The following is a 27,736-nucleotide window of genomic DNA, read 5'->3' as shown; positions in this document are numbered from 1 at the left end:
CAGAAGAATGTAATAAAATTCTATAAATGCCTTTCAAGCAATGAATATGCTCAATTAAAATCATATGCTTGCAGATTAATATCAGTATTTGGCAGTACTTATCTGTGTGTGCAAAAGACTTTTTTAAAAATGAAATACATAAAATCCTGTTAATACAGCATTGACAGATGAACATTTGTAATTGATTTTGATGATAGAGAACGCTAACTGAATTCCAATTAAGTGAAATACTATCACCCCGAAAGAGAATTCTATTCTTTCTCAGTAGTAGGTATGTATTATAACAAACTATTATATTTTAATTTTTAATTTTAATTTCGTCAATAAAAAATTAGTGGAGTTTTCCTCTTTATATAAGTGCCGCAGTTTAGGCTCTTGACCCACAAAACCTAAAATATTTACTATCTGGCCCTTTACAGAAAATGTTTGCCGATTAAGTTAAATGAGAGCATTCTAATTCCACAGTATTAAGATCAAACTGATAGTATGTCAGAGTGAGGCAGAGACAGAAGACTGAAGATCATTTCAGCTTCTTGGCTCTCCTAAATGTAGTCATTTAAAATAGTGCAGAAATTTTGCATCAGCCCTTCCATCAGCTTTACTTCTACTTCAGACTAGCAAGATAGTTGTGTAAGATGAACCACCTGGAGAAGGAAGATCTAATTCACAAGGCTTACATACTTTTTTGTGGTTGGAATCCCTAATTTTTACTTGCATTTTTCTGCTTATATCAAACCAAAGGAAGTTAATTTTCTTTTAGTTTGCTTTATTTACTTATTAGTCTTGAACACCAGCATTGGAACTACTATATTTTATGCTAACTAAAGCAATTAGCCTAATTGTGAGGCTTGAAAATTAAAAAATATAATCTGATTAAACTTCCTTTCTATATACAGAAATATCTTTTTGTGATAATTGGTTTTTCTGACATGAAATGTAACACCTGTGGTTTTTTTTTTTTAAAGATTTTATTTATTTATTTGACAGAGAGGGAGAGCACAAGTAGGCAGAGAGGCAAGCAGAGGGTGAGGGAGAAGCAGACTCCCCGCTGAGCAGGGAGCCCAATGCGAGGCTCGATCCCAGGACCCTGGGATCATGAACTGAGCCAAAGGCAGACGCCTAATGACTGAGCCATCCAGGCGCCCAGTAGCACCTGTTTTAAAATAGTAGCTTCATTCACATATTCGTGGTTCAGTGTATAACTTAACCTGCAGTGTGTCCTGCAAGTGAATAATCTATTCCGTGAGGGTGGGCAGGCAAGAGTCTGCTAATAAAGTTCCGTTTTGCTGAAGAGATCATCAAATTATGTTGAAAAGAGCTTAAATGAACATGACAGTCTGTGAGTCTAAATTTTAAAAATACATCTGCATGTGTATATATATACACAAACACATATATTGCTGTCATAGATTGATCATAAATTGAGATTGTATTATATATTTAATTGGCTTTGCATCAACTTGTTGGTTTAAAGGCATATGCTCTCTGTTGCCAGCTCAGTTCTGCCTTTATCTCTTATGCTATGGAGACAGGGAAGAAATTAGTCTGGGCCAATATTCTGCAGTCCACTAAGGGCATAAAATTTGTGGCTTTTTTCACATTTGAGATATTGATGTTCATAATAGAGATTTAAATTCACGTGTCATCATGTGCTTCCTAATAAATAATCTTGGTTTGAATGTGCTTGCCATAACATTTTACCTTTTATGAAACTTTTCAGATTATACCATTTTATTGAATAAGCTTTTTCAGTAGCTTCTGATTTAAATAATCAGACAACTTTAGAAACTGGAACTCTTAGAATTGGTTTTCTTGACAACTATATACTTAATATTTAATTTGTGCTTAAACTTAGGGCAGCCTGTTGTCACTAACTCCTCTTAATTTCCAGCTCAACACTGGATACTGCTTAGTTGTTATCATCAGAGCCATATATTACCCCTCTCAACAGAGCCCATGACTACCACCTTTTTTAGTGAAATAATTTCATAATACAAAAAAAAAACTTACATGATTATAAACTGCCTTTTCTTCAGTCTCTAATAACACTCTTCTCACTGTCCTTCAAGCCTTCATTCATAGGATTCTTGAGGCCCCACCACTCAGTCTCAAAACCAGTGCCTAAAGTGTTTTAGGTTTTTCTTAAACAACATCATACTTTCAGGAACCAGTTTCTGTTTCAATTACATGACAAACTACTTGAGAACTTAACGGTTTATACCAGCCATTTTAGTTGATTATGATTTTATGGGTCAAGCTGGACCTGGAGGATCCACTTCCATGATGGCTTTTTCTTTTTCTTTCTTTTCTTTTCTTTTCTTTTTTTTTTAATATTGTATTTATTTATTTGACAGAGAGAACACAAGCAGGGGGAGCATCAGAGGTAGAGGGAGAAGCAGGCTCTCTCTGCCAAGTAGGGAGCCTAATGCGGGGCTCAGTCCCAGGCCCCTGGAATTATGACCTGAGCCAAAGGCAGACACTTAACCGAGCCACCCAGGCGCCCGCTCCCCACATGATGGCTTTCTCTCCTATATTTCTGCCTCTTCTCTGCCCTTTGGCCTCTCCATACAGATGTGCCATGCTCTAGAGTTTCGCCATAATTGTCTCAGAGTAGTCATATTTTATACATGGTGGTTGATTTCCAAAAGAAATACCCCAAGAGCATGTGTTTCAAGAGTGTGGAAGCTGGACTCAGGTAGTTAAGGACAATGCCTGGAATAGGATCACTTCTGCATTCTATTAGAACAGTCATAGGGCCCACCTAGACTGGAAGGGGTGGAGAAATAGGTACCCCCTCATGTTTCTGAAGAACATATTGATGAGAGATATTATTGCTGCCATCTTTGGAAAATACAGTTTGTCAAACATTCAGTGTCTTTTAATTTTTTCCCCCATATTTAAGTGGTTGTGTGATACTTAGTTTCATCTGTAACTTGGGTTGTTCCCAATATTTTGTGGCTATTTTTGATACTATTTAACATGTAATAACTGTCTAATTGACTAGGAAAAGTCAATTTTATTTTTTATTTGAATTACAGGATTTTTATTTTAAACATGGAAAGTGTTATGAGTTGTCACTGGCTATTTAATCTTACCAGTGATCTTAGGATATTGGTAGTGATCTCAAAATAAGGCCAATATTTAAAGCAAAGCTTTGTCATTTCTGCCATGAAACTATTGGCTCTGACAACACTGTTTTGTGGGGTTTTCCCCCCCAAATCCTAATTGTGCTTGTGTCACTGTAAAAATTGAGCACTAGGTGGCAGTGTAATCATATTTAGATTATCAATTTGTTCATAAATTTGACCTTGTACATTGTTTATAGTCAGCAAAGTATTAGGTTAGCAAGCTGCTGTAATAGTTGTTAAAACACAAAATTGGTTATGACTTTTATAAATTAGGATTTCAAATAACGTGGTGTTTAGATCTAGTGGTATCATTTCTAGTTAAAGCTACTTTTTATGTGCCATTTAAAACTGAAGTCTTTCATTGTTCTTAAAAGGAATATAAGGAAAATACCAGAAAATAGTATAGGTGGATTTGAATGAGAAAAATGAGCCAATTTGACCTCTCCTTCTTAAAGTCTTTCTGGATATTGTTTATACCAGTGCATCTAAAGCATGAATGTGCATTAAGAATCAGCTGTTTAAAGATTCCAGACCCCATTTCTAGAAATTCTAGCTCAGGTCATACATCGGTAACATTAAGAAACACAAATCTGTACTATTAACTTTACAATTTACCACATTTTTTGAGATCTTCTGTACTTTTAGAGTTTTCGTCTTTGTTTTCATGTTTTCCATGTCTCCAGACTGCAAATTCTTGTAGGGCAGGTCTCTTATTACGTGTGTCCATAGTTCCTAGTATAACTAGTGGCCTTCGAATCCAGGCTTGGCTCTACTAGTTAATGAGCTATGGAACTATAACCAAGTTACACAATTTCTCCAAGCTTAACTTTCTTCATGTGTAAAATAAGTCGTGAGTCCCCCTCCCCCACCTCCAAACCAGGCAGCAGGTACCATACATCTCAGAATTGTTAGGAATTGTTAAAAATCAAATGAGATAATGTATAAAATGTATAGTATGAAATTTCAGTGATACATATTTTGGGGGTACAAGTACTCCTTTTTTCTTAACCTCGTAGAAAAAGCAGGTTATTCTAAGTCTGAGCTGCCGTTCATCATAGCAAGTCAGTTGCAAGATATGTTTGAGTGGGTCTAGCATATGGAGTGCTCTCCAACTGGAATGTACAATTTTAAAGATTGCCGGATTACCATCTTTAAATCTGCATTATAGCGTTTCCTAAAGGAAAAAATTCAGGAAAATTCACTTTCAGATTCTTGCTTTGGCACCTCTTCTAAGGCCTCAGAGACAGCCTTCTTACCTAGGTTAGAATTTTTAATTTAGATGCTACTTAAGCAACAGAGAATTACTAACTTTACTCGGTCAGCACAACCACTCTTGGAGGGAAACTGAGGCTTGGAGTACTTAGGTAATTAGCTCAAGATTTCACATCTAGTAAGTGACAGAGCCACTCAAATCCCAGTCTGTAGGACTTAACAAGCCTGTTTCTGTTAAGGCACTGTGCCAGTCAGGGAGAGGGATAGAAGGATCAGATGCTCTAAGCAAGCTCTGGAGCAGCTCTTCGGCTAGTGTGTGGAAGGGAGGAGGGTGCATTAATACAACACAGCATGGTAAAAGTTCTATTCCAGAGCTTCCAAGTTTGGTGAGAACACAAAGGAAGGAAGCAGTGACTTCCTGGGGAAATTACTGTTGAATTTACATTGAAACAAGATCATTAAGTATGGGTAAGGGTTTATGGAGGGAAGGTCATTCCAAGTGGAGGGGAAAAAAAACGTGCCCCATAGGATAGAGGCCTGCAGGTGTTAGTTTATGAATGACTCAAATTATCGTGACCGAGGTTAGGATGCACCTTCCGTCAGAGCTGCAGTTCCTTAGCTTAGATGTTGTTGCTGCAAACCTACCTGTACCTGAGGAGAAAAGAGCTATATTCAGGTTCTCCAGGATGGAATTTACAAGGCATTTTCCTTTCCAAATGGCTTTCCAAATGGTAACTATACTCTTGACTTGGAGAGTTTTTTGTTTTTTTCAAGTATGTTCATCAGATATCTTTTGAGAATTGTCTCTGATGCAAGCTTTCTGTTAAGAATGTACAGTAACCCTAAAGTCCGGATTCTTTGAAATAGCATAAGGAGGAATGATAGGAAGGGCTAGATGACTGAGGAAGGTGTGGAAGCTAAGGATGCATTTCATTTTCAGCATTAGATTTAACACATAGAGTGTGTTGACCTAAACAGCTTTCCAAAGCATCCTAATTTTTTTTTTTAATTAAAAAACTCAGTGCTTAGGGCTTGTCCACCTTGAATAATACATTCTGATTATTGAACTTTTAGACTTGGCGTGTTTTGGAAAATTTTATAGTTTCAAATTAAATGGTTTTAATTAATCTACCTTTTGAAAACAAGTAATTTGAGAATGTTGTTCTAAGACTCCTACTTCTGAATTCTCTACCACTGGTTATATACCAAAATGCTCAAATCACTTTCTGGGAAGATAGCAGAAAGAACTGAAATTCAGGGTGATTCCTCTTAATACTCTTTTTAAAAATTCCTTTATTAATTTACAATAAGAAACAAAAACATTCTGAGTCTAGGTCAGGCCTAGAAGATCAGACTCTCTAGGGTTGGCTTTCTGGCTGCTTTTGGTATGTTGCAGTTTTCCCCTGCACTGTTTAGATTGTTACCATAAGCCATTCTGGTTTTAATAGTGTACTACAAAATAACTCTGGCTGGATTTATATTTATAGCTTGCATGGTAAAGAGGTTAGATATTTGTTTGTCTTGGTGTACTATTTCCTTTAGACTATAAGGCAAAGTGCCTTGGTTCTACAGGACATTCTTTCTCATCTCCTTTCTCTCCTACCCCATTATTCCTTGTAGTGGTAGAGGCCACTGGTTGTTGCCTGATTTCTCTTACCTCACTCTTGGTTTAGTAGTAGAATCCCCACATTGTAACTGGGTGTGTGGCTGCCCAACTGGATTGTATTTCCCAGCTTCCCTTGCAGCTAGGTATGACCATGTGACCTAACCAGTGGGTTGTAAGTAGAATAGGTATGTGCAACTCTAGATCCTGCCACAAGGGATATACCTTCCCTTTTTCTCCTTCCTACTGGCTAGAATACAGACATGGTAAAGGGAACCACCAACAGGCATCTAATGCTGCAAACCCTAGTCATGATAAAGGTGGCTTATTAAAAAGATAGGAGGAGCCTGGGTCACATTAGTCCAGGACTGTTAACGGTGGACTGTTAATGTGAAAAAGTTCTATCTTGTTTTTGCTACTATTATTTTTGTTTTAATTACAAACCTGTATCCTTCCTAATAAGTTTCTAGAGTCGTCTTGGGAATTTATTTTATTTGGGTCATCCGTTAACTGCCAGGGACTTCGGGTACCTGGAGAGACTGAGAATTCCTGGTGGCGGTGGATTGGAAGGTGTCTGACATGACCGCCACCACCGTACATGGATTTGATAGTTTTTCGGTACAGGATGGATAAGCAGAAAAGTCAGCGTGAGGCTTATGAATAAAAACTACAATGAAGAAGAACAGTGATCCAGTGGACTTAACAAAATTCTGCCCCTGATCTAGTTTACTAGAAGAAAGTTAGAAATAACTGATTTTTTGTAATCAGTGAAATAAAGCTTCAGTAATATTTCTGTTAAATGTTTCAGAAAGAAATAAGGTAGCACAAGGAGACAAACACAGTAAAACTGTTATAGATAATAATTAGCTGACTTAACATTCTAGAAAATTGAATCAGTAAAGTGGAGAAGAAGTCTGAATATAAAGAGTGAATGAGAAAGTGGTAAAGACAAGATAGCCATTATGGTACTACTTGAAGATCCAAGGGAATATGATAAAATATTAAAGATACAACAGAAGGGAATGTTATATTTGTGGCAGAAGACCCTCAGGGTTGCAAATCAAGAATCCCTCACACCAGTGGGAGTGTATCTTTTAAACATTTAAAAAATGTCCTTAGTAAAGACCTGCAAAGAACCAACCACTAAAGTTAACTGATTCCTCGGTTTGTTGTGTGACAGAAAAAGGAAGTCCTAGAACAATCTTTTTTTATGAATGTATACATAAATCCCAGAAAAGTGAGAGCTTAATTCTACTTGCTGATTGTCATGTGCAACAGCATTGATGACTGTTTGCTGATATTTCTGGTTCTTCTTTGAGCCACATGGTATGTTTATGCTTTTCCACCCCCTTTGAAGTTACGCATCACTCCCTGACTGGCTGTGGCCAAGGGCATGTGAGAGGAAATGTTACTAAACTGTTAAGTCAGTGCATAACTTACCACCTTCTCTTACCCCCCTAGCATGTCTCAAGTGGTAGGAATTCTATCCTCTTGAATGAGGATGGCATAGAAAGCTGTCCTATCCCTATGTAGACACGTGGTATAAGAAAGAAATCTTCGTTTTAAGCCACTGACCTGAAATTATTTACTACTCCAGAATAACTTAATTTATCTTAACACATAAGTGCTAGAAGAATAATAGCCCACAAACAACTGTGGCTAGCTTTTATAATGTAAGAGGATAGTATTGTAAGAAACACTATGGTTTGCTAAGATGACAGACGTTTAATGAACTCAACACACTCCTAATATAAGATACTCTGCATTAGAATAGAATGATGCTTTAATAGATAACTATTTCGGTTCACCTGTTACTTTTATGCATAATGTTGAAATATTGGAGACATTTCTGTTTTAAATCAAAGACATTGTTTTGAGAGTTTTGACAAGTGCTGTAGATATAAAATAGAAATGGAAGTTAAGCATTGGAAGAGGAACAAGTTCTTTGCTACTGATGGGATTCTATATCTAGAATATTCAGATCAAATTTTAAAAATTAATAGTCTATTAAAAGTGGCTGAATATAAGCATATAAAATATTATAGCAATTACTAGTTAGAAAATGGGATTTTTAACAGAAAAAAAATTAGATCTAGTCATAAATGTGACATACATACAATCTGAAAGAAGAGCTTGAGAAAGAGTATATTCCCTTGTCCAAGAAGATTGATAATTGTTCTTCCGTCCCCAAAATAATGGATAGGCTTGGTGCAGCTTAATTGAAAATCAGCAGTATTTTGGTGGGAGTGCATTTTTATTTGTAATGTACTGAGGTATACTTGCAGTATAACATACGGATCCCAGATGTACAGTTTGCATCCTGACACTGCATATACTGGTGTAATCAACACTGATCAAGATGTTTAGACCATTTCCTTCCATTCTCAGAAGTTCCCTTATGTTTCTTTCTAGTCCGTCACCTCTGTCCCCCAACCCAGCAGCAACCACTGTAGTGATTTCTGTCTTCATAGATTATTTTGCCTGTTTTTGAACTTCCTATAATCAGAATCATATAGTATGGTTTTTTAGTCACTGACATCCTGGGGGCTCAGAATAGTGTTTTTGAATGCATTTACATTACTGCATGTGTCATTAGTTTGTTTGCTGAGGGATATCCCATTGTATACATTTTCCTATTAATGGACATTGGGTTGTTCCCAGGTTTTAGTATTAGTGAGTAATGCTGCTATGAACATTCTTGTAGGAGACTTTTGTAGGTAAATATTTAAGAGTGGAAATGCCGAATCATGAGGTAGGTGCCAAAGTAGTTGGTGTGAATGGTTTTGGCAGTTACTCTCAAGTTGTCCTTGAAAAATAAAGAGATGAAACTTACTCTCTTTAGAATATGGTAAAAATCTTAGTTCATTCTCTTTTTTTTTTTTTTTTTTTAAAGATTTTATTTATTTATTTGACAGAGAGAGAGCACAAGTAGGCAGAGTGGTAGACAGAGGGAGAAGGAGAAGCGGGCTCCCTGCTGCGGGGCTCGATCCCAGGACCCTGGGATCATGACCTGAGCCGAAGGCAGACGCTTAACGACTGAGCCACCCAGGCGCCCCAGTTCATTCTCTTTAGACACCGCTCTAATATATGGATTGAGAACTGTACATGTGTGGAATATAGAATATACATATTGAGGGCGTTTACTTTTTTGGCTGAGGAACCTGATCGAAGTGGTAGCAGTCACATTCTAGATGGAGGAACAGTGCTGTTCTGTATATTATGGTAGTGGTATTATTTTTGGCTATTATAAATTTTCCTGTATAGACTTTCTATCTGGTGTTCATTTTACAAAAATCAGTGTTTGGTTAAGAACGAACCGGTAAAAGTTGGTCTGCTCCTCTGTTTCTAGAACATGAAAGGATATGGGAGGTTTTGTATGTGTGTGCGTGTTTGTGTGCATGTGTTTATCGGCAGGCTGCTGCTTTGCCAGAGGTTGATTATACCTAAACATTATGGCTGCCTTGTGCAGTTACTCTTGAAAAGATTATGTATTGCAGTTTTCTTCCAGAGCAACTTTTAAAATGCTGCCTCATTTAGGTTTTCTTCAAATGAAAATCCTTTATGCACTCTGATTTTTCTGAATGGTCTGCCCTGTTCTGTTACTCATGCACTTCATCTGATGGTCCAGTTATAGTTTCATGATATGCTATTTGAGTTATTTTGGAAATTTTATTTCTTATAAATGCTATGTTTTGAGCAGTAAAATGTAAAAAGAGGGAATGGCTCTTAGCACAAATCACAGATTATTGAATGAGCCATGTAGATTGTTCCCACGTATGTGGAAAATTACATCACTACCAAGTTCTGGCTTTTCTATTTATACTATCCTAGGCCAGCTTCCCCCTAACCCCATTTTCCCCCTAATCCGTCTTTCTTTTTAAAGGCATTACAAAGCAACCAATAAAAGAAACTCATGGTAGGTTATTTTGGGGGCCAAAAGGAAAATGCTATGAAATAAAGTCAAGCAAGATGCTTCATCTTTAGATTTCTAGAGAGACTTAAAAGTTGTGAGCGTACCTCCCTACCTTTTCATTTATGCTGTTCTCTTAATACCTTCTTTAAAATATTACAAATTAATGATGACATTTGATTTTTTTTTTTGAACTTAGAATTTAGCAAGTAACTCCAAATATGAAGGCCATAGTTTTTTGTTTTGCGCATGTTCTCTGACTAGGAAAGTTAGATTCACATTTTTCCCCTTGAAAACATAGTGCATGGGGCACCTGGGTGGCTCAGTCAGTTAAGCATCTGACTCTTGATTTCAACTCACATCATGATCTCAGGATTGTGGGATCCACTGCATCTGGCTCCAGCTCGGCAGGGAATCTGTCTGAGATTCTCTCTCTCCCTCCCACTCTGCCCCTTCTCTTCTCCCCCGACCCCTCTCCCTACTCGTATGCGCCTTCTCTCTCTTTAAAATAAATAAATAAAATGTTTTTTTTAAAAAAATGAAAACAGGTTACTGGGTGGCTCATTCAGTTAAGCATCTGCCTTCAGCTCAGGTCATGATCCCAGGGTCCTGGGCTCCCTGTTCAGTGGGGAGTCTGCTTCTTCCTCTCCCTCTACAGCAACCCCCCACTTGCTCTCTCTCGCTCTTTTCACTTTCTCAAATAAATAATCTTAAAAAAAAAAAAGAAAACATAGTACATGGAGACATCAGAGTATCACTTTAATTGGTGGATGCTATTAAAGGGGCCAAACTGTTTAAAAATCTTGTTTTGTTGTTGATGATACAGATATGGTGAATAGAGCTTTTCATGGAATGGGCACAATATGATTTAATTTTGGGAAAAAACCTACACATGAATTAAAAAGGCAGAAAATAGGGCACCTGGGTGGCTCAGTTGGTTAACCAACTGCCTTCAGCTCAGGTCATGATCCCGGAGTCCCAGGATCGAGTCCCCCATCGGGCTCCCTGCTTGGCAGGGAGTCTGCTTCTCCCTCTGACCCTACCCCCTCTTGTGCTCTCTCTCTCAAATAAATAAATAAAATCTTAAAAAAAAAAGGCAGAAAATATATATACCAAAATATTTACAGTGGTTTTCTCTGGTGTTGAGAATACAGGTAATTTTTTTTTTTTGCTTATATATTTATATTAATATATATATTGTTAGGCAAGCATTAGTATTTTTATAAAAAGGAAGAAAAATCGGTCTCTTTAGAGTAGTCTCCTTGAGACAAGAGCCTTGTTTAGTTAATATTGCAATAAGACTTCAGTCTATAATTACAGGTTTTGTTACTTTCAGGTAAGTTTTAAAAATCTTAGAACTGCTTCCCAAGTTTAGTGATGTTTGTTTTTATGAAGGAAGCAGAGTAATCCATCATGATGGTGCTATCCATTTAACCTTTCTGTCCTTATTTTGGGCCACCTGCTCAACCTCTCATCTACTGAAGTTGCGTTATAAACTGTTCTCCCTGCTTCTGCCTTCCTTGGCCATTCTTACTACATATAGGTATGGCACGTGGGGACCCTACCTCTCATCTCAGTTCCCTTGTGACAGGAACACTTGATAATCCAAGTGATGTCTGGTTACTCCCAAGTGATTGGAGTGTTCAAAGAAAAATAAAGTATTCCAAAACCATCAGGATTGAATGATCCCATTGCACATTTACCTGCTTTCTTAAATATAACACTAGGATTATATTATGATTATTATATTTGGAGTATAAGCATTTTAATTAACTACATAGAAAATAGTTCAGAAGACTTAGCAGAGTCTACATAATTTCCTTCCTTCCTTTTCTCTTTGCTGCCCCTCTGATCAAATACCTGTAGCAGAGTACTCTGCTACTTTCAAAGTCTAATGCGGAGACAAATGTTTTATAACTGGTGCCTCTCCTTATTCCCTTCACCAAAAGGAGCGAAATGTCAGAATATCTGTCCTCTTATTTTCATTTTCATAGCAGCCAATAGCTAATATCAAGCACTCATTTTGAACTTTTTAATCACTTGACCTGCACTGTACCTGTATTCATTTATTTAATCTTTATAGTCTTTAAATTGTACGGTTGTTGGGGAAATTGAAAGTTGAGAAATGACATAATTCGTCCAAGGCTAAGTGGCCATTGGTAGAGCCCGTGCTCATAACCATTATGTTCATGACTGTCAGTACCAGAACATCTTTTAATTGCTGAGGTAACGGATTTCTTCCGTTTCTTTCTCCTTTCTGTTCAGGCAGCAATGCAAATGGGCTGGTTCCTGCTTTCAGTTTTATCACACTTTGGTGGAAGAGCTGAGGCTTTACAGATGCAGTAGGGAACAGCAGGTTTTGGGATCTGAGGCACATTTCAGTTCTAGTTGGGTGATCTTAGCCAATTAATTTTATTTCCAAAGTGGCAGTAAAAGTGGTACCTACCTTTACGAGGCTCTGAGGATTAAAAGAGAATGTTCACACAATGGCAGCGTATGCAGGTGTTCAGGGGTGACCCTTGTCACTGTGGAGACGTTACTAGCCACTGAGCACCCCCTCCAAAGCAGTAATCAACCAGATCTGTTCATAGCTGCTTTTTTTGGCAGGACCTATTTTGCCACTGGCTCTTTGCTTAAAAAGAAAAGTTTCCCTGCCTGGCTTTGTTCTCACTGGCTCTAGGCTTAACATTTTATTCTCTGTATAAATTATTTGGCCAAAAATATTTTTTTGTCCAATAGTTACTGAAACATAAGTTTAGGCCTAGTTCTCTGCAAAGCATTTCCCATGAAAATAACTTTTTATATGAAACTGTGTGCATTAATACCATTGTGAGCAGTGTTTTCTGTTTTTTTTTTTTTCTGTGCCTCTTGCAAATTTTGGTTCTGAATCATATTATTTTATCTTTGCATCACATATGAATAGCTTTATTTTGCCATTTGTCTTTATTTTGACTGATTCTTTTTCTTCCAAGAGTTAGAATATGACTAATCATAGCATAATGTTCAAAGAGGGTTATTATTGGGGGCGCCTGGGCGGCTCAGTCGGTTAAGCATCTGCCTTCGGCTCAGGTCATGATCCCAGGGTCCTGGGATCGAGCCCCACATCAGGCTTCCTGCTCAGTGGGTGGGAGTCTGCTTCTCCCTCTACCCTCCCCCCGCCGTTCTTGATCTCTCTCTCTCACTCTCTCAAAAAAATAAATTTTTAAAAATAAAGAGGGTTATTATTGGACTGGCACAGTTGTTAAAGGAATGCTTCAGGCCACATGTCTGAGACATGATACTTACGCTGGAGCCTAGACGTCCATGTTGAGATTTCCTAGGAATAAGGGCTGCGTTGGGTATTACACAGTGTTCAGTAAATCCTGCCTTGACAAGACCATTTAGATTTGTGTTTATATTCTTAGGTGACCGGGTTATCGATGTGGGGTCTGAATGGAGAACTTTCAGCAATGATAAAGCAACAAAAGATCCATCCCGAGTTGGAGACTCTCAGAATCCTCTTCTGAGTGATGGAGATTTGTCTACCATGATTGGCAAGGTAATAGATCCCCTCGGCAGGAAACATAAAGTGTGGACTGACCAAAGACCTGGGAGTTGGGGAACTTTGCAAAAGTATCCATCACTGCCCCCATGAGGAATTTTGACCTGAGAATAAGATTTACCAGTAATACTATTGTGAATGATTTTTCCCTTACACATTTCTTCCACCTTAAAGGGGAGAGCAACAGGTCGTGATTACAGAGTCTATGTCTCAGGCCCTTGTTTCCATGAAGCCCATTTTGCACAAAAATTCTTTATGAGTTCATATTGATATGTTCCTTGAATACTATGAATGTCTTTTCTCTCCCCGCCTCCCCCCCCCCCCCCCCCCCCCCCCCCCCCCGCCCCACATTACCTAAGATAAATTGTAGCTCAGTATAGCCTGTTTTCTAATACTGGTGGATTTACGACTTACGTAAGTGACGTATGTAAGCTTTATGTTCGTCATCAGTGAGAGTAAGAGTACTTCATAGAAATTTTGAGGGTTACATGGGAATGTAGGTAAAGTATTTACAGCACACGTGTAGTGTGTGTTCAGTAAATGGTAGCTGCTGCTGTTAGATAAGGCAGCAGTATAATTTGTCTGGCAACCTGGCTGTTTTTTGCTCTTTTATCTGAATTGGAAGGAGTGGTGGCAATATTCCAAAGAACTAAGCGAGGGATGCGATTTCAGGACTTAATCTATACTACTGCAGTCTATTTTCAAGAAAATATTTTGAAAAAGCAGGTCATTAATTATTTTTTCATGCTCTATAAAGTACGTATAAAATTTGAAAAACAGTGTAGGCTAGGTTAAAGTTGATAGTATTCAGAAATATCTTTGGGTGATTTCTACATTTACTTTAGCTTTACAGGCTGGGGGAAAAAAGTATACTGAGGACATTTTAAAATCTCAGATTGCCACAAATTGACACTGTGACTTTTTTTAATGTTTAATTTTTTCAAAAGGAAATACATGACTCAAACACAAATGTAAAAAGAACAATTTTCTTTACCCTTGACCCCCAAATTCAGTTCCCGCTGCAACCCCCTTTCCCTTTCAGAAACCAGTAACCACTATCACTAGTTTTCTCCTGTATCCTTTGACAGTTGTTTATCTTACATAGCAAAAGAGAGTTTTTTAAGATGCTACATTTGTCATATACTAGATTTCTGTATGTATTTGGGAATATTTCCCGACTTTCTATCCTTTCTCTGTCCTGGCTCCGGCCGTCAGATGTTATACCATACTGTTAGTATCTAGTAGCTTTAGTTCTTCCTCCCTGCTCTGCTTTCTCAGCATTTTCTTCACTTGTCTTTTCCATTTAAAGGTTAGGATGGACCACTTTGTTTTTTTTTAAAAAAAAAATTATTTTCAGCGAGGTTTTGGTTAGATAGATTTGCAAATTGACTTAGGGAAAATCGACTTCTTCCTGATAAATCTTCTGTCCAAAAACATAGTATGCCTTTCCATTTCCTTAAGTCGTATGTGTCCTTCTGGAGAGGTTTTCTTCATAAAAGTCTTATACGTTTAAGTTGATTCCTAGATACTTACCTTTTTTGTTGTTTTGCAATTGGAGTATTTTTCTTTCATTGCCTTATAACTGGCTATACATATGAAGGCTATTGATTTCTGTTTAATTTTGACCTTGCCTCTAATGGATTCTATGATTTATAGCAGTTTTACAGTGATTTTGAGTATTCTAGGTGTTCAAAAATACTATCTGCAAATAGTTTATCGCTTCCTTCCCAAATTAGTACTTCTGATTTTTCTCTTGCCTTATTTTATTTTTAATTTTTGATGTTTTTTATTTTAAGTAAACTCCACGCCACACATGGGGCTTGAACTCACAACCCCAAGGTCAAGAGCTACACGCTCTACTGACTGCACCAGCCAGGTGCCCCCCCCCCCCCGCTTGCTCTTCTGCCTAATTTTAAAATAATTACACCAGTATAGTTAATATAATTGTTATCTAGGTACATTATGTAATTATAATTACATTATATTGGTCAGTTTTCCTAATACAGGCGTACCTCAGAGATACTGCGGGTTTGGTTCCAAATATCACAATAGAGGGAGTTAAATGCCTTTTTTTAGTTTCCCAGTACATAGAAAAGTCTTATTTACACTATTAAGTGTGCAGTAGCATTATGTTTAAAAAAATGCATATACCTTAATTTAAAAATACTTTATTGCTAAAAAATGCTAACCATCATCTGAGCTTTCAGTGAATTATGATCTTTTTGCTGGTGGCGGGTCTTGCTTCGATGTGATGGTTGCTGAATGGTAGGTGGCTCTGGCAGTTTCTTAAAATAATGAAGTTTGCCCCATCGATCGCCTCTTCTTTTCACATGCAATTTCTCTGTAGCCTTTGTTCCATAGCGTTTTACCCACAGCAGAACTTCTCTCAGTATTGGAGTCGGTCCTCTCAAACCCTGCCGCTGCTTTATCAACTAAGTTTAGTTAATATTCCAAATCCTTTGTTGTCATTTCAACCATCTTCACAGCATCTTCACCAGCAGTAGATTTGAGCTCAGGACACCACTGTCTTTGCTCATCCATGAGAAGCAGCTCCTCAGACGTGAGAGTTCGATCATGAGATCGCAGCCGTCTAATCACATGTTCAGGCTCCCCTGCTGCTTCTAGTCCTCTCGCTCTTTCTACCGCCTCTGCAGTTCCTGCCTCCACTGGAGTCCTGAGCCCTCCAAGTCACCCATGAGGGCTGCAATCAACTTCCAGACTCCTGTTCATGTTGATACTATGACCTCTTCTCATGAATCAGCATCTAGAATGGTGAATTCTTTCCATTTCTTCAGTGTAGTCTGCCCAGGGCCATCAGAGGAAACATTGTCTATGGCACCTGTAGCCTTATGAAATGTGTTTCCTAAATAAGACTTGAAAGTTGAAATGACTCTTTGATCCATGGGCTGCAGGATGGTTTGGATATTGTGTTAGCAGGCATGAGAACAACAGTAATCCCATTGTTCAGCTCCATCTCAGAGCTCCTGGATGACCAGATGCATTGTCAATGAGCAGTCATATTTTGAAAGCAATCTTTTTTTCTGAGCAGTAGTTCTCAGCAGTGGACTTAAAATACTTAGTAAACCATGTTATAAGTAGATGTGCTGTCATCCAGGCTTTGTTGTTTCATTTCTAGAGCACAGGCAAAATAGATAGCACAATTCTTAGGGGCCCTAGGATTTTCAGAATGGTACATGAACATTGGCTTCAACTTCAAGTCACCAGCTGCATTAGCCTCTAACAACAGACACAGGCTGTTGAAACTTTGAAGCCAGGCATTGACCTCTCTCTCCTCTCTAGCTCAGGAAGTCCTAGATGGCATGTTCTTCCAAAAGAAGGCTGTTGCATCTACATTGAAAGTCTGTTGTTGAGTGTACCACCTTCATGAATTCTCGTAGCTGGATCTTCTGGAGAACTTGGTGCAGCTTCTGTGTCAGCACTTCCTGCTTCACCTTGTGCTTTATGTTATAGAGAGCTTCTTTCCTTCAACCTCAGGAACCAACCTTTGCTAGCTTTCAACTCCTCTCCTCGGGCTTCCTCATGTCTCTCAGCCTTCACAGAATTGAAGAGAGTTAGGGCCTTGCTCTGGCTTAAGGGAATGTGGTGGCTGGTTTGATCTTCCATCCAGGCCACTAACACTTTCTCCATATCAGCAAGAAGGCTGTTTCACTTTCTTATCATTTGCGTGTTCACTGGAGTAGCACTTTAATTTCCTTCAAGAACTTCTCCTTGGCATTCACAGCGTGGCTGTGTTTGGCACAAGAGGCCTAGCTTTCAGCCTGTCTCAGCTTCTGACATGCCTTCCTTTACTAAGGTTAATCATTTCTAGCTTTTGATTTAAAGTGAGAAGCATGTGACTATTCCTTTGACTCCAACAGAGAGAAGCCCTTACAGGGTTATTAATTGGCCTAATTTCAATATTGTTGAGTCTCAGGAAATAGGCCCGAGGAGAGGGAGAGAGATGGGGGAACAGCAGCTCAGGGGAGCAGTCAGAGAGCACAGTTTATTAAGCTTGCCATCTTCTAAGTATGCACTTCATGGAGCCGCAAAACAATTATAACAGTAACATCAAAGATCCCTGCTCACAGATCACCATCAGAAATATAGTAAGTTTGAAATGTTGCAAGAATTACTAACATGTGACAGAGACCTGAAGTGAGCAAATGCTGTTGGAAAAATGGCACCAGTAGACTTGCTTAACGTAGGGTTGCCATAAACCTTCAATTTGTTAACAACAGTACAAAAATACAGTCTCTGCAAAGTGCAGTAAAGTGAAGCACAATAAAACAGGGTATGCCTTTTTTCTTCATGAATCATTGTGCTGGCTTTGGGCCTGGGAGAATGATTTTCTAACTTGAAGTACCCATTTGTGGTGTTTTGTGAGTTTTTATCAAAAAATGGCTTTTGAGTTTTGTTTGCTTGCCTTTATAAAAGCACCTTTGGAGATGATCCTTTGATTTTTCTCCTTAATGTGATGGTTTATATTATTGGGTTCTCTCACAGATATTCATTTAAACAATCTCAACCTGGTACTTGTTCTACTGAGGAATAAGGAGGCACAGGGTAGATTTCTTGGGCTTATGGAGTCAGATCGTGTAAGTTATGTTTTTTTAGAAATGTCTGTTCATTCAGATTTAAAAAAATTTTTTGCATAAAGTTGTAAAACTTTGTTTTATAGGGTACAGGAGCTGCAAGTTTTGACGAATTTGGCAATTCTAAGTACCAAAATCGGAGAACAATGAGTAGTTCTGATCGAGCAATGATGAATGCTTTCAAAGAAATCACTACTATGGCAGACAGAATCAACCTCCCTCGAAATATAGTTGTAAGTTCTTGTCTGTCTCCTTTAAGCCATTCTGGCATTGACTTAGCATAATTTAATGAACACATGAAATTTTGATATTGCAACTAATTAAATGGCCTAAAGTTAATTAAACTTCGTTTCTTTGCTTTGAAGGATCGAACAAATAATTTATTCAAGCAAGTGTATGAACAGAAGAGCCTGAAGGGCAGAGCTAATGATGCCATAGCTTCCGCTTGTCTCTATATCGCCTGTAGACAAGAAGGGGTTCCCAGGACATTCAAAGGTAAGTGTTTAGTTGCAGACCAAAGTCAAGCCGCTTTGACACTACGCAGCTGTCATGTTTTCCTGGTTACATATTGTAACCACATCTTAGTATCATTTCCAAATGCCTCTTTATTTTGTTCCTTGACAAAAATTCATTTTGTGATCTTAACCATGTTCTTTTCAGGCTATTTTCCCATATGATGTCACTTTAGCCCATGTAAGCTCCATGTTCTTTGCTCATGAGATCTTTTGAACTGACTCTGTTTTGGGGACTTTGAGGCCTGGCATCATAAGCCAGAGGACGCCTTCCTTACTAGTTAAGTGTGTACACTTCATGCGTGGAAAACCATTTCCGCTCCTAGCACAGGTCTCTGCAGGTGAAGGAGTCAAGCCTTAGAAAACATCAGCGACATTTGTCTCTTGTTACACAGTTTGCACTTTCACACTTGAGTTGGAGGCTTTGAGAGAACTAGTATTTTCCGTCCAGTTTGCAGTCACGATAAATAGGTGATAGCTGTTCACACTGCTGCTGTGGTCTTTACTCTTCCACTGCCGGGTTCACTCCAGCTTAAGACTTCCATTACCTTTCGTTCGTCAGTGAATATTTTATGGCGCGGCCATGGCTTTTATCCTCATCATCTTTTTGGTTATTACAGCTAAAACTAAGACTTTTGTTAAATTTGTTCTTAAAGTGTTTGGTAGTTTAATTTTTAGAATAACAGGGTCAAATATTTGATCTTATTTTGTTATAGCCTATAATCCCAGGGATTGCACGTGCATATGCTTGAGAAGTATTCTTAGCTTTGAGTAACTTACTTGTGTGAATTGAAACTTAAGAGAAATTAATATTGAAATAATAAGAACCTACATTTAACTTGTTTAAAAGACTTCTTTAAAGTGTGATAAACACTTAAATTAACAGAGCGCCTGGATGGCTCAGTCAGTTAAGCATCTGACTCTTGGTTTTGGCTCAGGTCATGATCTCAGGATCATGAGATCGATCAAGCCCCGCACCAGGCTCTGTGCTCAAGGTAGAGTCTGCTTGAGAGTCTCTCTCCCTCCCCATCTCCCCTGCACCTCCCCCTGCTCACGCACACTCTCTCTCTAAAAATAAATATCTTTGGGCGCCTGGGTGGCTCAGTTGGTTAAGCGACTGCCTTCGGCTCAGGTCATGATCCTGGAGTCCCGGGATCGAGTCCCGCATCGGGCTCCCTGCTCAGCAGGGAGTCTGCTTCTCCCTCTCCCGCTCCTCCCTCTTGTGCTCTCTCTCTCTCTTACTCTCTCTCTCAAATAAATAAATAAAATCTTAAAAAAAAAAAAAAAGATAAAAATATCTTTTTAAAATAACTGAGAAATTTTAAATTAGCTCTATGGGAAGTATCACTGAGAGGATTAAAGATTCATTTTTAAGGCACAATTTGTTCTTTATTGAGGTAATTAGTATGTCATATAACATATATATATATCCATATATGCCATAGGTGAGTTTGGGGTACACAGTATTATACATTTGACCCTTGAACAACATGACTTTGAACTGCATGCATCTACTTACATGCAGTTTTTCTTGACATAGTGTAGTATTATAAGAGTAGTTTCTCTTACGATTTTAATATTGTCTCTAGCTTTCTTGTAAAATACAGTGTATAATACATATACAAAATAGATGTTGACTGTTATCACTAAGGCTTTCAGTCAACAGTACGCTATTTGTAGTTAAAAAAGTTTTGGGGGAGTAAAAAGTTATACCTGGATTTTTGTGCTGGGAGTTGGCGTCCCCTAACCCCTGAGTTCAGGGGTCAACTGTAATTTGACATCTGTTATATATTACAAAGTAATCACTAAAAGTCTAGTTACCATCCATCACTGTACAGTTGACTCCCTTCACTCATTTTGCCTACGCCCCAACTCCTTTCCCCTCTCATAACCACCAGTGTGTTCTCTGTGTCCATGAGTTTGTTTTTATTTGTTCATTTGTTTTGGTTTTTAGATTCCACATACAAGTAAAATCATGTGGTATTTGTCTTTGTCTTATTTCACTTAGCATAATACCCTCAAGGTCCATGCATGTTGTTGCAAATGATGAGATTTCATTCTTTTTTATGGCTTAATAGTAGCCGCTGTATTGATATACCACCTCTTCATCCATCCATCCATTGATGACGTTTAGATTGTTTCCATATCTTGGCTATTGTAAATAATGCTGCAGTGAACATAGGGATGCATAAATCTTTTTGAATCCCTGTCTTTGTATTCTTTGTAAAAATACCCAGAAGTGGAATAGCTGGATCATACAGTATTTGTATTCTTAGTTTTTTCAGGAACCTCCGTCTTTTTTTCCATAGTGGCTGCGCCAGTTTACATTCCCACCAACAGTGCGTGAGGGTTTTCGTTTCTCACATCCTTTTCCCTCTCTAACACTTGTTATTTCTTGTCTTTGATAATAGCCATTCTGACCAGTTTGAGGTGAGATCTCATTGTGGTTTTGATTTGCGTTTTCCTATAATTAGTGATGTTGAGCATCTTTTCATGTGCCTGTTGACCATCTGTATGTTGTCTTTGGAGAAATGTCTATTCAGATCCTCTGCCCATTTTTGAATCAGGCTGTTTAGGGTATGATTGCATTTTTGCAATTAGAATGTATTTTATAATCAGAAATGATGTATTCTTAAATGAACCGTATGACTTATGTGGATTTATTGTTTTTCCTCTTTCAGAAATATGTGCCGTGTCACGAATTTCTAAGAAAGAAATTGGTAGATGTTTCAAACTTATTTTGAAGGCATTAGAAACCAGTGTGGATTTGATTACAACTGGGGACTTCATGTCCAGGTTTTGTTCCAACCTTTGTCTCCCTAAACAAGTACAGATGGCAGCTACACATATAGCCCGTAAAGCTGTGGAACTGGACTTGGTTCCTGGAAGGAGCCCGATCTCTGTGGCGGCAGCGGCCATTTACATGGCTTCACAGGCATCGGCTGAGAAGAGGACCCAAAAAGGTAGGATTCTTCCTCAGGAAGAGTAGTGATGAAATCGTGAAGGCTGTCGTATGTAATTGTATTTCCATTTTAAGTATAAAGCAGGTAAATATCTGAACCCACATTTAAGAGAGAGTTTCTTCATCAGGACACCTGGGTGACTCAGATCATGATCTTGGGGTCGTGAGATCGAGTCCCGTGTCGGGCTCCACCCTCGGTGGGCAGTCTGCTTGAGATTTTCTTTCCCTCTGCTCGAGTTCTCTCTCAAATAAATCTTAAAAAAAAAAAAAGTAGTTTCTTGGAATCAAAACAAAATCAAAACTTCGAAGCAAAATACTGTATTTTAAGTGATTCATAAATAAAAATGTTTGGAGGCATAACTGTGTATGGACATACTTTTCCCATTCAAATTAAGTATTTTAGTTTGTACATCTTTCATCTCTAGAAGTTATTTTTGTCACCCTGAAACGTTATTTTGAATAGTCCTTCTTTCCCCCTCAAAACTTAGCTTTTTAAATCTTGAGAGGTGGGGGCCACGGTTGTGTCCCCGCTTCCCGGCATGGCCTCCTACAGCTGGGCTCATCAGAAATTCCTGCTGTCAGGTTGTAACATTCTGTGAAGCCATTCTCTTTCTCCTTTCACACGTTATTCAGTTTCTTAATGAAGACACTGACAAGTTTCAACCTTCTACAGCCATTTTTGAGTTTACTGCTGTAGGGGAACTTTTGAACAGAAAGAAGCGCTAAGTGAATTTCTTTACAAGCATTTATTCATTATTTACTTCTGTGATCCTCAAAAACTATAAAGAAAAAGAAGCAGTCAGTTCTAAATGTAAAAGTGAGGCAATGAGAGGACTAGCTGCACTGACTGTAATACCCTTTTAAGAACAGCCTTTTCACCTCTGCTTAGGCTGCAGGTTTCTCTATTAATAAAAGTAATAAATTATATAGAAGAATGATTAGGAAGAAGAAGCCAACCATTAATTATTTAAATGTGCCATTATCCATTCCTTTTGGCCTCCACTCATATTTTTTAAGGAAATTTTGAGTCTTCTGGTAAAATTGAGAAGTTGAAGCTAAGCTGTATCCTTACCTTTATTCCTAGTTGTAAAGTTTATTCTAATCAACACAGAAATGTTTATCTTGGCACTTTCTGCTGTTTGTGTTTTACATGAAGTTTTTGGGGTTTTTTGGAGATGTAAGGCCCTTTTCTTGCCTTCCCGGTAGCCAGCTGAGAGTCACCGGTCTCCATGTCTAGAAGACAGATAGTAAATGTAATGCAACATGAGACAATGACATTTAAGACTAGCTCATTGCGCATGGATGGCAGGCATCCACACTGAAAATCCATAAAACCTTAGGATTTGAACTGTGAAAAGGTGGTAAAATGAGTTTGCATTAAAGCCTGTGTTTTAAAAATCCATTTTGATTAAGTATTTATGACCAAATAATTGTCAAGTAGCAGTCCTTTGGACTTCTAATAAAAAGGAAAAAGGTGACAGTGACTTTGAAGGGTAAAAGTAGATCTACTCCTAGGCTTCCATAATAGACTAGAAATACGTGAACTTTCAATGCTCAGTGTTAAGTGTCTGTAATAGTGAAAACATCCACATGATGCTAGAATGTACATCTGTCTTAAGCAGATGTATAATGTCTGATGTACTAAGTAGAAAAAAGAGGCTGTTAGGTCAGTCTTTAACGTATGATTCCTAAAGAACCTTTTAACAAAAGAGCAGAATTAACTAGAGGTGTTGCAGAGGAACTTTTAAACACGGAAATAATAAAGTGAGTTTCTGTATAAGAATGTAATTCATGCATTACTTCCATGATCCTCAGAAAGATTTACTGTGAAGGAGAAGCAGTTCTAAATACGACGGCCAGTACAGTAGGTCTCACTCCTAGTGTTGTGCCCTGAGCACTGTTCGCATGTCCTGCAGTCTTCACACAGCCGAGACAGCCCTTTGAGGTGATAGGGATACTGCCATTATTACTGTTACCAACTGTGGCCCTCCTTTCTACCTTTTAGTACGGATTTCCATTGTTAGGTTTTGAAAGGCAGCATCTCTGGGGTTTTCACTGTGGATTTTATACTTCCGTATCTCACACATTGGAATGCAGGTTGTAGAAGGGAGATGGGATGGAAATTATAATTAATACTTTGATTTTTGTCTTTTAGAAATTGGAGATATCGCTGGTGTTGCTGATGTTACAATCAGGCAGTCCTACAGGCTAATCTATCCTCGAGCCCCAGATCTGTTTCCTACAGACTTCAAATTTGACACCCCTGTGGACAAACTACCACAGCTGTAAATTGAGGCAGCTAATGTCAAACTCTTCTGAACACTGAACTTGGCCTGTTGTACATAGCCTATACCAGTGCTGGATTGAGCCTCTCTTTCATAAGGAAAAACAAAAGACATGGTACGCATTCCAGGGCTAAATAGTAATTGCTTGGCATTCTGTATGTATATACTAGTGAAACATATTTAATGATTTAAATTTCTTATTGAATTTGCTTTCTTTTGTAGCAATCTAGGAAGCTGTATTTTGGAAGATATTTGAAATTATGTAATTCTTGAATAAAATGTTTTTCAAAACTAAAGTTTTTGTTATAATTACATGGTGTATGTAATTTATAATATAATTACAAATAATGCATATCATTGCAGCTAATAAAGCTGATAGAGGTCCTTGTTTACTGTTTCTTTCCATGTATATAGTTTTGTTTACATAACAAAGTTAGGCTTTGGGAGCCAGTGTTGACACCAAGAACATCAAAGAGGGTGTGTGTGATTTATTAAAATATATATATATATTGAAAAGCCAGAAGTGATGAACTGGACCTTGAAAGGCATTGGCTGAAGAGAAATAACAATGAGCTTATGGAGCAGAAAAGATGATGCTGGTAAATAATTAGCAGATTGCAATTTTTGGATGTTAACATTTAATTTTCTAGAACCTGCATTATCTGCAATTATTTTTATTTACTAAGATACTCATAGGGTAAAGAATATTTAAAATAGATGATTAGGCCTAGGAATGTCCAGGAATTTTTTTAATAAGCACAGCCCCCCATAGGTGATTGGGATGTGTAGGTGTTTTGCATATCACTCTTAGAGGAACATCAATTTAGGGTCTTGACTGGTAGGCATTGAAGGTAAAAACCAACAGAATTTTGCCCTTTTACCAATGAGGTAGTTTGTGAGGGGCCTTGAATCCGTGCTAAACATCACCTTACAGTGTAAAGTGCACTGCCTTAAAGCAGGTGTCCCGGTTCTTACACATCTGTCAAGAGCACCAGATTAGAAGTACATCTCCTATTGCGGCCTAGTAGATTCACACTCTGGTCCAAAAAGGGACTTTAGAAGATCAGACTTTCATTTCTGTTGACCATGGAGGGGGGGGGTGGCTACTGGACCGTGAAGACAAATGGTATTTCTCCTTTGCACAAAATGTAGGACACACTAACGGTACTACTCAAAGCTGGGGGAGAACACCAGAGAAATAAACACAGGAAGAGTAGTGATGACTCCAGGCAGAATCCATCCCACCCAGAACAAAACCCAGGAAGAAGAAGGAATCTTAAGCTGGTCAGTGCCTCCCTCATGGGCACCCCCATCTTTGGCGTACACCACACTTCTCCATCTTTCCAAGCATGGACTGAGGGCAGCGGTCCTCTCCTCTGACGCTCCCCAGTTTCTAGTGATTGACCACAGAACTTCCCACCCACTAAAGACTTCTCTGCAAGCTGCAACCAGTTAGCTAGATCTTAAAAGTTATTTTTGCTATTCTCAAAAGTCAGTACATGCACATTAGAAAACATTTGGAAAGTACATCATGAAAATACCCATAAGCCACTTAGAAATAAGTACCAGTATTTTGGTATTTTGTTCTTTCCAGCTGTTTGGCTATGCTGTCTTTTTAAAATACAGTTGCAGACTTCAAGCTCTATTACAAAGCTGTCATCATCAAGACAGTATGGTACTGACACAAAAACAGACACATAGATCAATGGAACAGAATAGAGAGCCCAGAAATGGACCCTCAACTCTATGGTCAACTCATCTTTGACAAAGCAGGAAAGAATGTCCAGTGGAAAAAAGACAGTCTCTTCAACAAATGGTGTTGGCAAAATTGGACAGCCACATGCAGAAGAATGAAACTGGACCATTTCCTTACACCACACACAAAAGTAGACTCAAAATGGATGAAAGACCTAAATGTGAGACAGGAGTCCATCAAAATCCTAGAGGAGAACACAGCAACCTCTTTGACCTCAGCCGCAGCAGCTTCTTCCTAGACACATCACCAAAGGCAAGGGAAGCAAGGGCAAAAATGAACTATTGGGACTTCATCAAGATAAAAAGCTTTTTGCATAGCTGAAGAAACAGTCAACAAAACCAAGACAACTGACAGAATGGGAGAAGATATATGCAAATGACATATCAGATAAAGGGCTAGTATCCAAAATCTATAAAGAACTTATCAAACTCAACACCCAAAGAATAACTAATCCAATTAAGAAATGGGTAGAAGACACGAACAGACATTTTTCCAAAGATGACCTCCAAATGGCCAACAGACACATGAAAAAGTGCTCAACATCGCTCGGCATCAGGGAAATCCAAATCAAAACCACAATGAGATAACCACCTCACACCAGTCAGAATGGCTAAAATTAACAAGTCAGGAAACAACAGATGTTGGCAAGGATGCAGAGAAAGGGGAACCCTCCTACACTGTTGGTGGGATTGCAAACTGGGGCAGCCACTCTGGAAAACAGTATGGAGGTTCCTCAAAGAGTTAAAAATAGAGCTACCCCACAACCCAATAATTGCACTACTGGGTATTTACCCCAAAGATACAAATGTAGTGATCCAAAGGGGTATGTGCACCCCAATGTTTATAGCAGCAATGTCCACAATAGCCAAACTATGGAAAGAGCCAAGATGTCCATCAACAGATAAATGAATAAAGAAGGTGTGGTGTAAATATATACAATGGAATATTATGCAGCCATCAAAAAGGAATGAGATCTTGCCATTTGCAATGACGTGGATGGAACTAGAGGGTATTATGCTGAGCGAAATAAGTCAGTCAGAGAAAGACATGTATCATATGATCTCACTGATATGAGGAATTTTTAATCTCAGGAGACAAACTGAGGGTTGCTGGAGTGGTGGGGGGTGGGAGGGATGGGGTGACTGGGTGATAGACACTGGGGAGGGTATGTGCTCTGGTAAGCGCTGTGAATTGTGCAAGACTGTTGAATCACAGACCTGTACCTCCGAAACAAATAATACATTATATGTTAAAAAAAAAAAAAATACTAGGAAGGGAAAAATGAAGGGGGGGAATCGGAGGGGGAGACGAACCATGAGAGACTCTGGACTCTGAAAAACAAACTGAGGGTTCTAGAGGGGAGGGGGGTGGGGGGATGGGTTAGCCTGGTGATGGGTATTAAGGAGAGCACGTTCTGCATGGAGCACCGGGTGTTATAGGCAAACAATGAATCATGGAACACTACATCAAAAACTAATGATGTATGGTGATTAACATAACAATAAAATTAAAAATAAAATACCATTGCAGTCCAGGTGTAGTAGTAGGATTTGTTTAGTATTTTCATTTTCCTGCTTACACAAATGTATTCAATAACTAGAAATATGGAGATAAGCATAAAGGGGATAAAAACCCTAGCCCTTGCCACTTAGGTATGTCGCCATTCCAGTTTTTTTTTTTTTCCTATCATTCTGTACATTTTTTTTTAAGAATATAAACTTCTTTTTCTATTAACATATTATTTGTTTCAGGGGTATAGGTCTGTGATTCATCAGTCTTACACAACACACAGCACTCACCACAACACTTACCCTCCCCAATGTTCATCATCCAGCCTCCCCATCCCCCCACCACCCTCTAGCAACCCTCAGTTTGTTTCCTGAGATTATGAGTCTCTTACGGTTTGTCTCCCTCTCCTGGTTTCATCTTGTTTCATTTTTTCCTCTCTTCCCCTATGATCCTCTGCCTTATTTCTTAAATTCCACACATCAGTGAGATCATATAAAAAGCTTCCAGGACAAACAGAAACTAAAAAAATTTGTGATCACCAAACCAGCCCTACAAGAAATATTGAAAAGGGTCCTCTAAGCAAAGAGAGAGCCCAAAACTAACATAGACCAGAAAGGAACACAGACAATATACAGTAACAGTCACCTTACAGGCAATACAATGGCACTAAATTCCTATCTTTCAATAGTTACCCTGAATGTAAATGGGCTAAATGCCCCAATCAAC

General features: G+C 38.5%; 1 protein-coding gene across 2 annotated transcripts in view; it reads left to right on the top strand.

Moving 5' to 3' along the window:
* The window catches only part of GTF2B (general transcription factor IIB), a 32,531-nt gene extending 8,782 nt beyond the window's left edge, over positions 1-23,749 (top strand). Inside the window, exons 3-8 of one of the 2 annotated variants that reach the window (XM_021690017.2) lie at positions 13,258-13,391; positions 18,073-18,219; positions 18,352-18,481; positions 21,180-21,218; positions 21,327-21,461; positions 23,616-23,749. In XM_021690017.2, coding sequence (XP_021545692.1) covers positions 13,258-13,391; positions 18,073-18,219; positions 18,352-18,481; positions 21,180-21,218; positions 21,327-21,461; positions 23,616-23,749 — 719 coding nt within the window. Of the gene's footprint in view, positions 1-13,257; positions 13,392-18,072; positions 18,220-18,351; positions 18,482-21,179; positions 21,462-23,615 lie in introns of both variants that reach the window. The other variant, XM_021690016.2, reaches the window with a different exon arrangement.
* Positions 23,750-27,736: the final 3,987 nt, after the last annotated feature.

The sequence above is a fragment of the Neomonachus schauinslandi genome, chromosome 4, assembly GCF_002201575.2.
Source record: "Neomonachus schauinslandi chromosome 4, ASM220157v2, whole genome shotgun sequence".
NCBI lineage: Eukaryota > Metazoa > Chordata > Mammalia > Carnivora > Phocidae > Neomonachus > Neomonachus schauinslandi.
This window is presented reverse-complemented; position numbering and strand designations above follow the sequence as displayed.